Here is a 16,108-nt window from a genome sequence, read left to right as displayed (position 1 = left end):
ACATCCTTCCGGACAGAGTACGGTGAATTTGACTCGTGCAGAATATGATGAGTTGATTAGAGCACGACAGCTTGGTGTTCCTTCTAGTCATGTTGCTACTTTGGCATAGCACAATTATTCTACATGTCTCTTGTCCACTACAACTACTCCTCGCCGTTGGGTTATTGACTTAGGTGCCACTCATCATATGACTAGTGATTCGCATCTTCGAGTCTCCGCCGTGTCTGTTCCATCCACTTTAGTTAGGTTGGCAGATGGTTATCAATCCAAAGAGATTGGTACAAGTTGTCTATCATTGAGTTCCTCCGTGTCCTTACCTTTGGTTTATCATAACCCACGCTTCCCATTCAATCTATTATTTGTCAATTCTATAACCCTTGACCTTGACTGTGATATTATATTTTCTTCCTTTTCGTGTGTTTTGAGGATCAGAAGACTAGACGGTCGAATAGGTTGTGGGCATGAGGCTAATGGACCGTACGTCGTGGACTATGAGATTATTAATGATGTTGCTACTATTCGGAAGAAGGTTGTGGATGACTCTTATCGGTTACATTGTCGCTTCGATCACCCCTCAACAGAAGTACTCCGACATTTTCCCTTCATGTCTAATTCTGATCTTTAGTTTGACTGTGAAACGTGCTAGTTGCGTAAGCACCATCGTGTGTGTTTTCCCCCTCGTGTTTTGAGTTATGCTTTCTAGCTAGTACTCTGATGTTTGGGGTCCATGTTGAGAGTCTTTATTTGGTTTCTGCTATTTTGTTACCTTTATTGATGATCGTACTCATATAACTTGATTATATTTAATAAAAGATCGTAGTAAAATATTTCGTTCTTTCTACCATTTTAATATTGAAGTTCGTACTCAATATGGCTTCCTGTTAGGTGCTTGCGTACATAAAATGCTCGTGAATATTTTTCTTCTTCTATTTTTATCTCATTTCTTGAATCTCATTGTATTTTACATCAAAGTTCTTGTGTTCACACTCTGCAATAAAATGGAGTTGCTGAATGCAAGATCCGTCATTTGGTGGATGTTGCTTGTTGTCTACTTCTCTACACCTAGTTGCCTAAGTCATTCCCGGAGTTATGCTCTTCTTACGGTATGTTATCTTATTAACCATCTTCCATCCTCGGTGTTGAAGGGAGCTATTCCTTATGCTCTTTTTTATCCCGACCGTCCTTTGTGATTTGTTTGTCCTCGTATTTTTTTGTGTATCTGCTTTGTCTATTCTTTGTCTCCTGGATTGGACAAATTATCGCTTCGTGCCGAAAAATATGTATTCTTTGTCTCCTGGGTTGGATGTATCGCTTGTTCCTTCTATCGATGCTCCGCCCAATCGAGGATCACCTGCATCGACTCCTCTTCGGGTTTATACACATAGTCCTCATCTTGTTTTGTGTCGTATCTCTCCACCAAAGAAAGTCCTACCACCACCTCCAGCCCCAGCTTCTAATCCTCTTCCACCAGCTTCTATCGAGTCTCCTATAGCTCACCGTACTCGATCTCGGTATCCTTTTTCTCATTTTGTGTCTTATAATAGCTTAACTCCTCGGATGTCTCCCTTTGTGTTGTCCCTTGCATATGTATCTATGCCAAGTAGTGTGGAATAGGTTTTGGCTCATCTAGGTTGGGCTCATGCTGTAGAGGAGGAGATGGCTGCATTACATCATAATAAAACTAGGGAGCTGGTTCCTTTGCCTCTTGATAAATAATTAATGGGTCATCGTTGGGTTTTTGTTGTTAAACACCATCCAAATGGTTCAATTGAGAGCTTAAAGGCATGTCTTGTTGGGAAGGGCAATAGTCGGACCTATGATATCGATTATGATGAGACTTTTTCTCTGGTAGCCAAAATTTCTTCTGTTTGCATCATTATCTCTTTGGCTAGTCAATTTCGATGGACTCCTCATCGGGTTGATGTCAAAAATACATTCCTTCATGGTGATCTTCACGAGGAGTTCTATATAGGGCAGCCACCCAGGTTTGTTGCTCACGGGAGAAGGTGTGCCAGCTATGAAAAACTTTTTAAGGACTCGAGCAATCTCTTCGTACGTGGTTTGACCACTTTAGTGGTGTGGTTATTACTTTTGGCATGCATCGGTGTAGTATGAATCACTCCATGTTTAATATGTCTTCTTCAAAGAGCTGTGTTATTTTTGTTGTCTATGTTAATGATATTATTGTTACTGAAAGTGATGTTGAAGGTATACAATGGCCCAACAAGTTTCTACCAAAGGAATTTAACACTAAAGACTTGGGTCATCTTCGATAATTTTTTGGCATAGAAGTGGTCTATGCCGATGGCGATATCTCTTTATCTCAGCAAAAGTATATTCTTGATATTCTTAAGGAAGTGGGCTTTCATGTTGCTAGGCCTAGTGACACACCTATGGACCATGGGGTGAAGCGTGATAATGAACACAGAGAACTTCTTCATGATTTAGAGAAGTATCGCTAGTTTATAGGTAAGTTAAATTATCTCACTATTACTTGTCCGGATATTTAGTTTGCTATAAGAGTGGTGAGTCAATTCATGAGCTATCCCCATACTATTCATTGGCAAGCTGTGCTACAAACTATTCAGTATTTGAAAGGAGCTCCGAGTCAAGGACTTGTGTTCTATAATTAGGGTCACATTCATATAGTTGGTTACTCTGACCCTGAGTCTTTGGAAGTGACTCAATATTATGATGTAGATTGGGATGATTGCCTTGTGGATTGCCAATCTACTTTCGAATACTGTGTCTTCCTTGGTGGTAATCTTGTGTCATGGAAAAGTAAGAAATAGTCTGTCGTTTCTCGATCTAGTGCATATGTTGTTGGCTGAGATTAGATTGCCTATGACTGGATCATATACTCTCCATTGTGATAATCAATCCTCTATTCATATTACTAGCAATCTAATATTTCATGAGAGAACTAAGCATATAGAGGTGGATTGTTATTTCTTTCGGGAAAAGGTGAACTGCGGTGATATATCGTCGGTGCACTCGTTCTGAGGAGTAGTTGGCGGATATTTTCACAAAGCCTCTTCGACATGGACGGGTTTCATACATTTGTCATAAGTTAGTCCTTTTTGCTATGTATGCTCCAACTTGAGGAGAAGTGTTAGTTTTATCAATTATTATTATATAGTATTAGCAAGTTTGGGTTATTTATGTAATTGTGCAAGGCTTAACCCTAAACCTATATATACTTCTTTTGATCTCAATAATAATTATTCTCTCTTTTACCAACATCTCCTGTGTGCGGCAGAGTGTCCCGTTCTCGTGATCATGACTGCTGCAAGAATTTTCCAACGTCACACGATGCAAGAGCATTTCTTATTCTCAAATTCCACGACAAACCGAATCTGATGCAGCGTCATCTGGACTAGGGTGTTATCCGAAATTACAGAACATTATAACGTTCAAATCCACCGGCATTAAGAATCGGAGGAACCTACGGCATGGAAGAATGACGGGTCCCCCACAGAAATTCGGAGAGAATGTAAACAGTGAACAGCCGTCGGACATTACCATTATGTACAAAAAGATGTAATCCACGCACAAATAGCAGCCAGAGTGTTATTCAAGCTTTGCCACACATCAGCCGGACCTATAGGAGTACCGTTGCCTACACATTGCAGAAGACACAAATACAATATCCGGTTTCTTCAACTAAGAAAATATCCGAGCTCCATTTCTCAGTTCAGACGCAATCCATGGGTGAAGTAGTCTTCAAGAGTGGACTTACGAGCAGTTGTCCTACCTCGTCTCTCCTTCTTAATTTGGATCAGTTTATCATGTACACACCAGGGAAAGCTAAGATAATGATCTCGATTCAAACCCTCGTTGTAGCAACCCCAATAACTCGGATGATACGTTACATGATACCAAGCAGATGCTTTTGCATATTCGTCAGCAGCCTCGGAATGTGAACCACTTCCCTTATCATTAAACCAGGTCCGAGCTTCCTTTCTCAGGGATTTTACAGCCACAGTAATGGATTCGGCGTCCCTCCTCTTGGTGAATGACTTGGACATTTTCATTATGCAGCCACTAAGGATTTCAGCCTCCGTCTTAATCCCATAGTACTCCATCAGATTCCCCAACTTGTAATCATAATTGCCTTTGTGATAGAAAGCGTCATCCACATAGTCCTCAAACCCGTCCACTTCCATATCTGGGTCATAAGATTGCCTTGCCATTTCCTGCGTGAACTTCCGAATAGAGCTTGATGCGTATGCTTCATCTTTGACTTCCCGGAAGAGCTTTCCGATCACGTTATTGGATGGGAAGCTGGGCTTGTCAAGCTTCTCCATAAAGTCAGGGTATTCTTTGGCATACAAATTAGGTGGTATCACAGCGGGTACACCAGTTTTTGGGAAGTCGACGGCAATAGAGAAAAGTTTTGCAAGCTCTATACATTCAGAGCTCATGGCCTTTTCAGGCTTACTATCTGCAAAGACAGTGTGGGCGTTGGCAATAATACCAAGGCTGTCATTAAGTATGTAATTTACAAAGTACTCCTCCACTTCCTGTTTAAGAAACACAACAAAAGGATATGAATTACCACATATCCATAGAGCATTACAAGAGAAATCAAGGAGCGAATTTCAAACTTGATGCAACTCATCGATTTCCGGCAAAATTGATCATCAATTACCTTACACAAATAAAGTACACTCAGATATACATTTTCTCTTAAAAGTTCAAGCTACATATGTGCTGGCCACTTCCTGTTTCAATGTTCCCAATGTTTCAAAATAATTCGTTCATTTCAACCTTATAAAATGGAAATGTTGCACAGCGCAAAAGAAAATGTACAAACCCATCATAGTAAATTTATATGCATGGGCAAGTATAGGCATGCAGGTAAATGCTTATTTCCACACTACAAGTATTTCCAGCAAAATCAAACTTAATAATACCAATCAAAGAACAGAAGCCTCTTAATGTAGTCCACCTAAAAGAACAAGGAATTCTCAACAGCAGTGAAGAGCGGGTACCGAATCAAAGGTCAAGGTGGTAAAATTAAGCATCGAGGCAAGGTTTTACTTATCTAGTCACATTGGAACAAAATCTTTTTATAAAGATATAAAGATTTTTTCTGTCAATCCATACATCCTTATTGTAAATGATAATTTCCAAACCCCAATTTAATAGAAGCCGCAGTTAAAACAAGCAAACAGCTAACCCCAAAGCATGAGCCCAGGGGAACCGCTCACCCGGTCCAGTCCAGTTCCTCAAGTGCGTTCCGGTTCCCGGGTGGTCCAATGGAAGCGGTAAGTTGTCGAATAATCGGGGAAAAAGAACATCAAATGAAGTAAATTAGATCACCGATGGCGTGAAAGAACCCAGTATTCACCGATGGCATGCAGTCAGGTTGGACCATTCGGTCAACCAACCATTTTGCATGCACAAGTTCTAAGATATCAAATTGGTATAATTGTTATATCGCTCCCTCTCTTTAAACGAGCCACGGTCCTCTTCGTCAGAGACTCGTGTCTACTTTTGTGTTTTTCCTTTCTCTATTGCTAATAATCTCTCTCTCCTTATCCTTATATTGGACCATTCCATGTACTTCTTTTGACATTATAGCCGTCAGAACCAAGAAAATAAAAATGACAGGAATTGTTTTTTTAAAGGAGACTAGTTGGGGAGGAACATGGTCTTGGCTACTCAGTGCAGTTAGGTTTTGTATCTTAAAAAAAAAAAATCGACCGGTCCGATATGGTCCTGTACCCCTTGGAACCGGGAACGAGACTGCCCGGCCACCGATTCCAATTTTAAGGACCGGGAACCGGATCACCGGTCCGGTTCGGGCAGTATCCAGTTCGGTCGTTCCGACTTGCTCACCCCTACATGAGCCCAATCATTTTTCCCCCCATAAGCAAGGATGAGTTATCATGGTATGGATCTCTATTCTCTAGAAGAGTTTCTTTGCAAGGAGGAAATTGAATGGACCGACCTATGGTACTTCCAATTCGAGATCATCAATATTTCCTATGATGCCCTGGCCTTCTAGATATGGAGAAAATACCACAGTGATAAGGTAGTTTCACTTGGTGTATGGACATAATGCCTTCCACGATCACACACTTTAATCCATAACTTCCGATTACATTGGTATTTCCTACATAAAAATCAAACTTAACATGACAGATTCGCATATTTAGTTTTACAACTGTCTGGATATAAAAAAACCCGTGCATCATTTTGGTAAGCCTACTTTTCATTTCCTCATCTTTTCTTAGGAAATTAGCTATGTCTCTCCAGAACAGTCACTTGAATTGCATCAAAGCACAATCCTGGTAATTCACACAACAACAATGCCTGATTAAATACACCTTCTCTAAGTCTGGCAAAATATTTGAAATGTCGAAATAGGGTTTCATCACAAGTGAAGTGGGTCCAGTAGTCGTTATAGACACATTTGATGAGCGGCTCTTTCCCTAATCTATGTTACCTGGACTGCCGAGTCCCAGTCAGATAGCCCCTAACCATAAGTGAATACAAATCTCAGTCAAGTCAACACTACAGCCTCAACCACTTCATTATTTACCATAAGCAGTTTTAGTTTCCCAAGAAGGTTCATATCACTTGGTGTACAGTGACGTCTCAAGTTGCAAGAGCACAATTTGGCGGCTAAAGAACATTAGAAGTGCCAAAACTTGTGTACAGCGCTCACTTTAGTGCCAAAACTTTCAAAACGATCACTTAAGTGCCAACTTTTTTAAAAACGATCACTTAAGTGCCAACTTCTTTTAAAAACAATCACTTCAATGCCAACTCTAATTTGAGCTGACATGGCTTACAGAAAATCCAACACGTGCTTTTTTTATTAATATTTGAACCGACGTGGCTTGGTGGAGTTGACACTAAAGTGATCGTTTTTTAAAAAAAATTGGCATTTAAATGATCGTTTTTAAAAAAAATTGGCACTTAAATGATCGTTTTAAAAGTTTTAGCACTGAAGTAATCGCTTTTCAAAAATTTTGGTACTTAAGTGATCATTTTGAAAGTTTTGACACTAAAATAAGCGTTATACACAAGTTTTGGCACTTGTAGTGTACTTAAACCAAAATTTGGCAGCTAGCTTTTAGGGCAGAAGATGAATAGAGGCATTGATAAACTTGGAAAGCCTCCCAACAAGAAAAAATGGTTGTATTGCATGAGGGAATTCTAAGTGCAAGTCCTTTCAAGGGACTTCTCATAGAATAGTCCTGATCAAACACCTAATTTCATGTTATGTAAGGCATAACCAGAACTAAGGCTTTTAAAATACTATTGCCCTAATGGTTGAAATAATGAGCCCACTCATACATAACGGTTTACTGAGTGACTAATGTTTAAGCTATAATCTGCTTGCAAAGGGTGCAAATTTAAGCTTCCCGGGGGTTCTTCCGACCCAGGGTAGGACGAAAGAGAAGCACGCATATTTATAAGCAAAAGGAAACAATAAGAAAACAAAAGAACAGGGCAGGGAAGAGATGACATGACGTCACACACCACATTCCTCCACGAGATTAAAACACGATCCAAGCACCATGTCAGACAAGCCAAGTCGAATGAAATGAAAGAGAATGCCAAGATGATGGATGCTAGATGTAATCACTGCCATAACTATAGGCTGTTAAAAACATTTCAAGTGTCAGAAAAAAGTCATTACATAATATAGAATCCCCGAAAATCCTGAGGAAAAGCATTACCTCAATAGTGACATCATGATCCAACCTCTCAGTTGGGGCAGGTGTGTAATCCATAGGTTGTATCTGGCGATGTGGAACTAATTCTGAGTCCCAGGAGACAAAGTAGATATCTCCATCCAAATCACTCCCTGAACACTCATTTGGATGAGGCCTATATTGTTCAAGAAGTGCAATATGCATTAAGAAAGAGAAATTGTCTGAGATGAGAATCCTTTATGGACATATCGGTATCATATTTTGCTTTCTACTTTTATCTATTAACAGTGGGTTTGGGATGATTAAAAGTAGCAAACTTAACCCCAATTATCGGGAAGCAATTTTTTGCCTCTACTTTTAGCTAGTAAAAATAAGGGAAAACTAATGGTATTTATTCAGAACCAGAACTATCAGAAGAATAGAAAAACAGCATATCAGAGAATGCTTCTTAGCAAAGTTGCATCACATGTACACAAAATCTACACATGTGCCTCGGATCTGTGGACTCAAACCAACATACAAGAAAGAGCAAACCAGGAGGAAGATCAACAAGAATTCAAATCAAGCCACCAGATCCCACTGGATAAATATTCAAGCATTTATTCTCATTGCCTAAAGGTGATAGAAAAGCAGTCCCAAAACCATTTCTAAAGAAAAAAATGTCAAAATTATCCTTGGTTATGTAAAATGAGGAAAAAATTAAATTGGGTTACGCATCACATCATTTACTTCAGACCTATTTCAAACGTAATATTAGAAATTTTAGACCTTAAAATACTATGACTGAACCAAATCAAAACAATAGCCAAAGATCCACAACCAAAAGCAAAAACAAGTCCAAAATGGATCCATGACAAGTACCAGAGCAACTGAGGTCATTCCAAGCCAATAACAAGGCATGTTAGAGTCATACCTTTTTCCCTTTTGTGGAAAAACAACACAATCCACCATATGATGTAAAGCTGGAACGTCTATAGCAGTTAGAACACGCACATCACCTGGATGTAAGCAAGGATTCTTGGCAACAACTACCTTTCCCCGTACAACAAAGCTTTGATCTGAGTCAGTACCGATGAACATGATTGACTCATCCCACATCTGTCCTTTTCTACCGGAATACTGCACAAACACCTGACCATATTCCAAAGTCCGCGTTTCATCAAGGCATCCCATCATTGATCTTCCTTTGGGAAGAAATATCCTTGTTTTGGTCCGCAATTCGAACAATTTTGTTGCTCTGAATGTTCGCAGCATCATTGATAGAAATGGCTCTGCATCAGGCTTATAACCACACATTAGCATTTCCTTGAGAATGTTACCATTCTCGCCAGGGGACATTAAATCTAGAGCCTCTTGTGCTCGTAAGGGATCAACTAAAATAGCATTTAGTTGATCCACAGCATTTTTTTGCATTTTCTTGAACACACGATCCGGAACACCAAGTGTTGAGAGAAGAGTGATCAACTGGCGATTCAGAAAGCAAGGCTGATATTTGCTCCATGCCAAGACATTTAGCTTTGTCTCAATTGATTCGTACTTGGACATGCTCTTTCTAAGTGATAGTTTAACATACGATGTCGGATCAACAGCCACAACACCTTTATAACCTCCATAGCGAATTTGAAACGCGGAAGGAGTATAGCTCTTGAAGCCACATTTTCTTGCGACTTTCCGAGCTAACTCTTCAGATATTTTTCCGATTCCATCAGAAAAGACATAATGTGTATTCTCAACATATGATTTGACTTCAACATCTGGAATGACTTCAACTTCATGTCTACCTACATTGAGAGTTTCAGTAGATGAACTCAAGGATTGGCCGAGTCTTGAGGCATATTTTGCCACATTTCTTATTTGACGGAATTCACCCCTCTCTTCCCTAATCGTTGCAGCAGTACACCCATTTATTGGAGCAAACATCCAAGCAGAATTTTCCCGTAACTGACTGGACGAGAAGGCGAGAAATTCAAACTTCTTGTCACCTATGCTTATGCCATTCTTGAGTACAGAAAGGACTCTTTCATATATATCCGTCCTTCCATGTCTCGAAGCAGTGCGAGGAGATAAATCAGTAGAATGGATTTTATCCAAGTCCTCATCCACAAAAGAAATGCGGATAAAATTGTCAATGTAGTCAGGATAACTCCGCAATACATGATTTGAGACATTCATTTCTGGACCGAAAAAATACACCCTGCATGGTGTTATTTGCACCCTATGTACATAAACCAAGCCAGCATCTAACTTTTTTTTTTTTTTTTGGTCAAATAGCCAGCATCTAACTTGATTGGAGATAGTTTTGTAGAGTGCTGGGAGGTGAGTTTTTTAGAATGCTGGGAGGCAAGATATTTCGTGTGCTGCTCAATCAGCCATTTTGACGGCTCATAACAGCATTCTTTCCAATGGAACAGTTTGTCTAAGGCATATAGGATTATGTCCATGTCTCTCCTCTGTGGATCAACTGTTCGATAGAACGAAAAATCAAGACAAGGTCCTGCTAGACAGCCATTCTGAACTAACAAATTTATCTTAAAAAGGATCTCATAAGGCAAGTCAACTCCTCTGGGAGGGCCTACGATCGGAACTAGATCCACGCCGCAGGAGAAAGGAAAACCATCTTCCACAGAAAAAATGTCATTGGTTTCCTTATAATTGACAAAGTTCTCATGAAAATCTGGAAGCGAGCATTCAGAAGGAATCTCTAAACATACACCAGAAGACTGTCCAATGCAAGCTGATGAAGTAAAATCAGTCGCTCTCACCCACTGGTCATCAGAGCCATCTCTAAAAAAGTTGTAGACAGGACTGTCCAACAAATTTTCTGAATGCTGAACAACTTTTTTCCGAATACGAGGAGCCCCATACAGCTACCATCCACAAGAACAAAAGTAACAAAAATATATTAGGTCCTCCTCTATCTTAAGCAGCACACCATGCAAAAAAGCATGCATGGTTGAGAGGTATGTGCAAACATAAGAAAATAGATAAAGGGCCATGTTTCTTTATCACAGTGAAAGTGAAAGTTTTGGGCTGAAGCTGAAGCCCCAAAAGCTGGCTCCTTATAAAGGAAATCTATGATGCCCATCAAAATATTTACCTCCATGGAGTATTTTCCACTATGCCAAAAGTATAAAGTTCTAAGCCTCTACAAAGGCTCTAAAACATTCAAAAGTTCCAAATTAGCCAGATGCCAGAATATGATCAGCAGATAGGATCTATTACTAAAAGGGAACTTGTGTACCCTGCAAAGCCTCCTGCATAACCAACCTTGCTATGACCAAGAAGTTTGTTAAGAGCAATTTTAGAATACACGAATGAGACAAGAGTTTTCATCTAACATTAAAGTATCCTTAGAAGATTGGAATATTTTTAATACAACAACATGCATAATTCCCTAAATCAAGAAACAACAAGCTCATGAAAGATTATGATCATAAACCTCCGAGCTTTATCTTTTAAGAATGTTTACAAAATTCTATCTTGTTGTGATTTTAACCATGCCTTGGTAAGTTCTCCAATGCTAGTTGGGAAACTATAAATCATGGAAAATGGCATTGAATGTCATAAATCTTGTGCACAAAATGCAATCAAGTCATAAACCTTTCAATTGTTGCAATCAAGTCCTCCTAGAAAAAACATTTTTGGTTTCTCTTGTTGGCAAACTGTCTCAAGCTACCAGGAACACATTTCAGGACGAACTTAATTGGAGGTCTAAATTTTGATCGTATAAATTTAAATGTTCAGAACATGCTTGATTGTATACACAAGTTTTTCCACTTCTAATACACTTTTCCCTATCCATCAAATTGCATGCAACCTAAGTACAAGGTAGCATTCAACGTGATCTTCAATAGGTATAATATCACCAGTTGTCCTTGTACCTTCGCCCCAAAATAAAAATCATCTCTCTACTCTCCTTTTTCCCAATTCAAATTATTCCCTTATTGTTTAAAATGTTCCATTGTTACTCACTCCTTTATATGTTTCCTCTTGGCTACATGGACAATCGGATTACTAAGTTGGATATTAGAGCACACATGCCTTACAATTCACAGAATTTTTTTTGATGAGGTGCCAAATAGGCACCGTATCAGACAACATCAAAATTGAAATAAACAAAAAGAGGAGATAGCATCATAGGCTCATGGCCATGGCCACTTGATAGGGAGCATGCAGCCATCACCACTCGAGCTCGTCGCTGCCATAGCCACTAGATCTGGAGTTTGCCATGGCTACTCGAGCTCGCAGCTGCCATGGCCACCAGATCTGGAGCTCGCCAAACCTCGAGCTCATAGCCAACATGGCCGCTCGTGCATGAGGTTTATTTTTCCCAGATCTGGGAGTCGAGGGGGGTAGGAGATGGCGACCACTTAGTCATTGGTGCATCTGTAGAACATGTTCTTGATTTCCAAACTAGGTCCTTGTGCATCCTAAGACGAAAATTTCAACCGTATCTTTTCGAAAGAGGCTTCTTCCACCATCTCTCTCTTAATCAACTCAGTTATTATTGTCTGAGTCTCTCTTCAACATACATCATACTGGTCCAATTTTTTTAGTAATTCCTTGTAGATTGTAAATACTAGATATCTCATCATTCACTTCCACAAACTTACTAGCTTGACTGTTTATTGCAACCTAGCCAAATGACCCTTTGGGTTCCAAGATGATTAGACAAGAGGCTAAACCAGAATGCCTTTCCCTAGTCCCGACCAGAGCCGACAAATAATGTTTGGAGTTCTGTCTGCCATTTCTCTGTTAAGATAAGGTCTTGCCAAGCTATCTATGTTCATGATACATTTGATCCAGGCAGAAATACCTTGAAGTTAAAACAAAAAGAACATCTTCTAAATAAGTTATCAACAAGTCAACAACTGGGAGCCTGACACAACCCCATTTACAGAGCTAAAAATCAAATCCCAACTATATGGGGAAGAAGGAAGTACGAAGAATTTTAACGTGCATTGGAATTAGGAGATCACACACAAAACGATGTCCAATCAAATGTAAAAACCAAATATGCATTGTAGGATAAATCACAATATTAGCACAAAATAGTATATAAGTCTCTAGAAATCTGAATGAAGTCCACTCACCTGAATCACAAGATACATTCTTTTATGGCCTCTTGTACGGTGTAGTTCAATCTGCCAGACATTTTCATAGGATAACTCGAGCTTGTACTCCGTATTGTAATAAGACAGAAGGAAGCAGAATTTTCTCAGCCCAATCCCAAAATTTACAGAGACATTCATCCCTTTCCACAGAGTAGAGAACCTTGCAGTTGATACCTGGCAACCAAAATGCAAAATGATACCTTCCATTGAATTCAAAAGGGTTCTTGGCCTTTGTACAATATCATGCTCAACCCAGCGAGCAGTCAGACAAGAACGCCCATACCACAAATCTTTTCGATTAGACAATAAAACAATCAACTCAGCATATTCAGCTTCCATAAATTGGACCATAGCATATGCTCGAACCCCACGTTTATCTTGTCTAACTTTGATGGCATAAACAGTACCACTGCCAGTCCTTTGCTCCAGGAATCCCCTGACGGTATCTGCAGTCACTAATGAAGAGAACCCGTGTACGTTTATAGTCTTACCCATTCGACTGATGCAAACTTTACAGCACTCTGTTACACCATATCAAGGACATCACCAGCAATGACAGAAGAACGCCAGCCTAGGGCCTTTGAAAAGCACATGGACCATTCAACTCCAAGCTTGAAGTTTGCAACCCTGAAAGGGGAATTACAGGAAACATGAAAGTTTATATAAACTGATGGGCTGCCTCAAATGATCATCAAATGAACATGATTGCTCTATTTGAAAAGCACTCAAGAAAACTATTTACAAGCATAATGGGGTTCAATCAGCACTGTTCACATTGAGCCAAAAAAGTGACCAGCATCAGAAAAACATCAAAACGGCCTACAAGTTTAGGCAACCATATCAACACATGACAGTGATGGACTCTAATCCCTCCCACAAGTCCATACAACTATGTTAAATTGCAACAAAGATTCTTAGATTCACGATGATATGCTTCCTGAAAAATCCCTCCTGAGTCAAAGTTAATATTTTATAGTTGCTCATTCGTGCTCCTCAAATTTCCAGATTTTTACTTTCAAATCACTTGACTTCTCTTTAAAAAAAAAAAAAAATCCGAAGAAGTTGCACATGAAAGGACGACGATCACTTGCTTCCCCCTTTTGATATTTTCTTTCCCCCTATTTCCTTCACCGAACTTGCCCGAAACCAAACAGGACGCACGAAAGGACGACGATCATGGGAGCACCAAGCCCAGATTCCCAAGCACCATCTCACTCCATGAAGCAAATTACACAGAATGCAGCTTCTCCGAGACCAAACCCCAGAAAACCGCGAGATCCACACATGGTCGCAAACGATCGTCACACGGAGTTCGCACTCTCGAATGTAACGTCGCAGAACAGCAAGAAGAGAGCAAAAAAGCAAAACGGGGATCATCAAAGGCCCAAACTTGACTGACAGAGAAGAAGAAGAAGAAGAAGAAGAAGAAGAGGCGCGATTACCTCAAAGAGCTCGCTTAGCAGTGAAGGAATGAAGGGTCTGTCTCCGCGGTGTGAGAGAGTGTAGCAAAGAGAGTGGCAGAGAAGAGAGACCGTCTCCTCCGTCGTCGTCCACGCCAAGTCAACCTCTCAGTCAACAACACCACACCAGACTAATACCCCCAACTGCAACTAAGTCAACATCAATCTCACTCAGTCACCACTGCTCTGTATTGATAGGGGAGAGAGACGGAGAAAAGCCAGGATTCCCTCCTTCGCGGGCCATGTTCGCTGACGAATGAGAACGTGACGATCTGCATGAGCGATATTATTGTGCTTGTTGAGGAAGGAAGCTCTTTGCCTCGGGACCCGCACGCAGAGAATATTGCCGTACCGCCCGACGGCTCCTACCCTTCCTTTATTTTCTTCTTCCTTTTATTCTCGCCTTCCTTTCCAACATGGGACGCTTTTGGGACGGTCCACCTAAATCAATTTGCAATAAAAATCACAGAGGCTCCATTTCTTTAACTAATATATATTTTACGATAATCATTTTTTATCACCTCTAAAAATAAATGAACAAATTTTTTTCAATATTCACGTAAATATTTATGCATAAATTATTATCCATAATGACGTCATTTTCTATGTATTAATTAGTTTAAGTGAAGTAAACAATTAGTGTTGAAAAAACAAACTTTCGAAATTATTTAATTTTCACGAAACATATAAAGCCGAAAATCCCAAGCCATGTTGCCTCGTGAGATTAAGATAAATCACAAAGAAATTGCTGGGTATGGGAGATTAATCGCCATAGGCCTCGCCGGAATCTCGCAAATCGCAATGAAATTAAAGGCGACGGAGATGGCAAGCTGGATGCATTAGGGGAAAATGACCAGCATCTTCCTTCACACACACAGAGCTCTCTTCTCTCCGTTGAAGAATCATCATTGCTCAACCATTGAAAAAGAAGTAAGATAGACGGAGCAACAAGTCTCTTACCCTTTCTGATGGCCAAAACGATGTCGTTTTTTTTATATGTTTTTTCCTGATCGAATTTTTCCAATTCACGTCAACCCATTTATAATAAATGCCATGTCGAATTTTCTCGTCATATAAATTACCGATGGCACTTAATTGAACATTGTGTGAAAATTACGATACTTCTTTTTTTTTTATGACCCAAAGAACCCCCACACGGCCGGCAGCTGGGGGGTAAATCCTGAGGACAAATTATCCCGCAACGTCCCCGGTATTCGAACACTCGACCTTTTGCGAGAGGAAGAGTGCGCGAACCAGCCGCGCCACCTAGGTGGGTGGTACGATACTTCTTTTGTTATTTTTTTTTTTTTATAATCCAGGATCCGCCGGTCATAATTGGGTCAACTCACCACCACCCGAAGGGCGGCGAAGACCCTTTCCGACAGCGACTATACCCGGAGGGAGGCTAGCCCCGCAGCCCACCAGCAAGGACCCCCCACTTAAGTCCGAGAAACGCGTTGGGAGGGTTTTGAACCTTCGACCAGCTTACGCCTTAAGGCCAAAGAGCTCAAAGCTCACCAAACGCGCCATGCCCGTGGTGGGGGACGATACTTCTTTTGTTGCGGACATGCTATTCTAAAAAATATACTTTATTTTCTAAATGTGGAGAACACAGTAAAGAATGCAAATGTAAGATTATGTAGGGTGCATTTGTTTCGCGAAAAAGTCCATGATGATCAAAGAAAGACAACTTCCTCCTCTGTAAGGAATTCTTCCAAATATTCTCAAGCCCAAGGAAAAAAATTTCCGGGAAATCATTTTCCAAGGAAACGGTATTGTTTTTCTTTGTTTTGTGATATGTGATAGAAAAAAAAATTTCAGTGCTTATATCTCATTTGAAAAATTACTTCAATTTCACGAT

At 40.1% G+C, this 16,108-nt stretch overlaps 2 protein-coding genes across 2 annotated transcripts in view; one reads left to right on the top strand and one right to left on the bottom strand.

Moving 5' to 3' along the window:
* Positions 1-16,108, top strand: part of LOC115739986 (loganic acid O-methyltransferase-like) — a 222,458-nt gene that overhangs the window by 54,587 nt on the left and 151,763 nt on the right. The window lies entirely within an intron of this gene.
* Positions 3,339-14,584, bottom strand: LOC115730434 (RNA-dependent RNA polymerase 1-like). The gene is made up of 6 exons (XM_048278470.1): positions 14,230-14,584; positions 12,767-13,414; positions 9,950-10,540; positions 8,587-9,917; positions 7,698-7,848; positions 3,339-4,523 (listed from the first exon to the last, which is right to left on the bottom strand). The coding sequence occupies exons 2-6, from the start codon at positions 13,280-13,282 to the stop codon at positions 3,690-3,692; spliced, it is 3,423 nt and encodes a 1,140-aa protein (XP_048134427.1). The 5' UTR covers positions 13,283-13,414; positions 14,230-14,584; the 3' UTR covers positions 3,339-3,689.

This window comes from Rhodamnia argentea, chromosome 5 (genome assembly GCF_020921035.1).
Source record: "Rhodamnia argentea isolate NSW1041297 chromosome 5, ASM2092103v1, whole genome shotgun sequence".
Classification (NCBI taxonomy): domain Eukaryota; kingdom Viridiplantae; phylum Streptophyta; class Magnoliopsida; order Myrtales; family Myrtaceae; genus Rhodamnia; species Rhodamnia argentea.
Note: the sequence above shows the minus strand (reverse complement) of the source record. Positions and strands in the feature narration are given on the sequence as shown.

Excerpts from the sequence above, each read along its gene's own strand:
- LOC115730434 (XM_048278470.1), bottom strand. The coding sequence starts at position 13,282 with ATGGGTAAGACTATAAACGTACACGGGTTCTCTTCATTAGTGACTGCA. Across the intron at positions 7,849-8,586 it reads TTTCCACAAAAGGGAAAAAG|GCCTCATCCAAATGAGTGTT; the intron begins GTATGACTCTAA and ends TGAACAATATAG. Across the intron at positions 4,524-7,697 it reads ATCATGATGTCACTATTGAG|GAAGTGGAGGAGTACTTTGT; the intron begins GTAATGCTTTTC and ends TTTCTTAAACAG.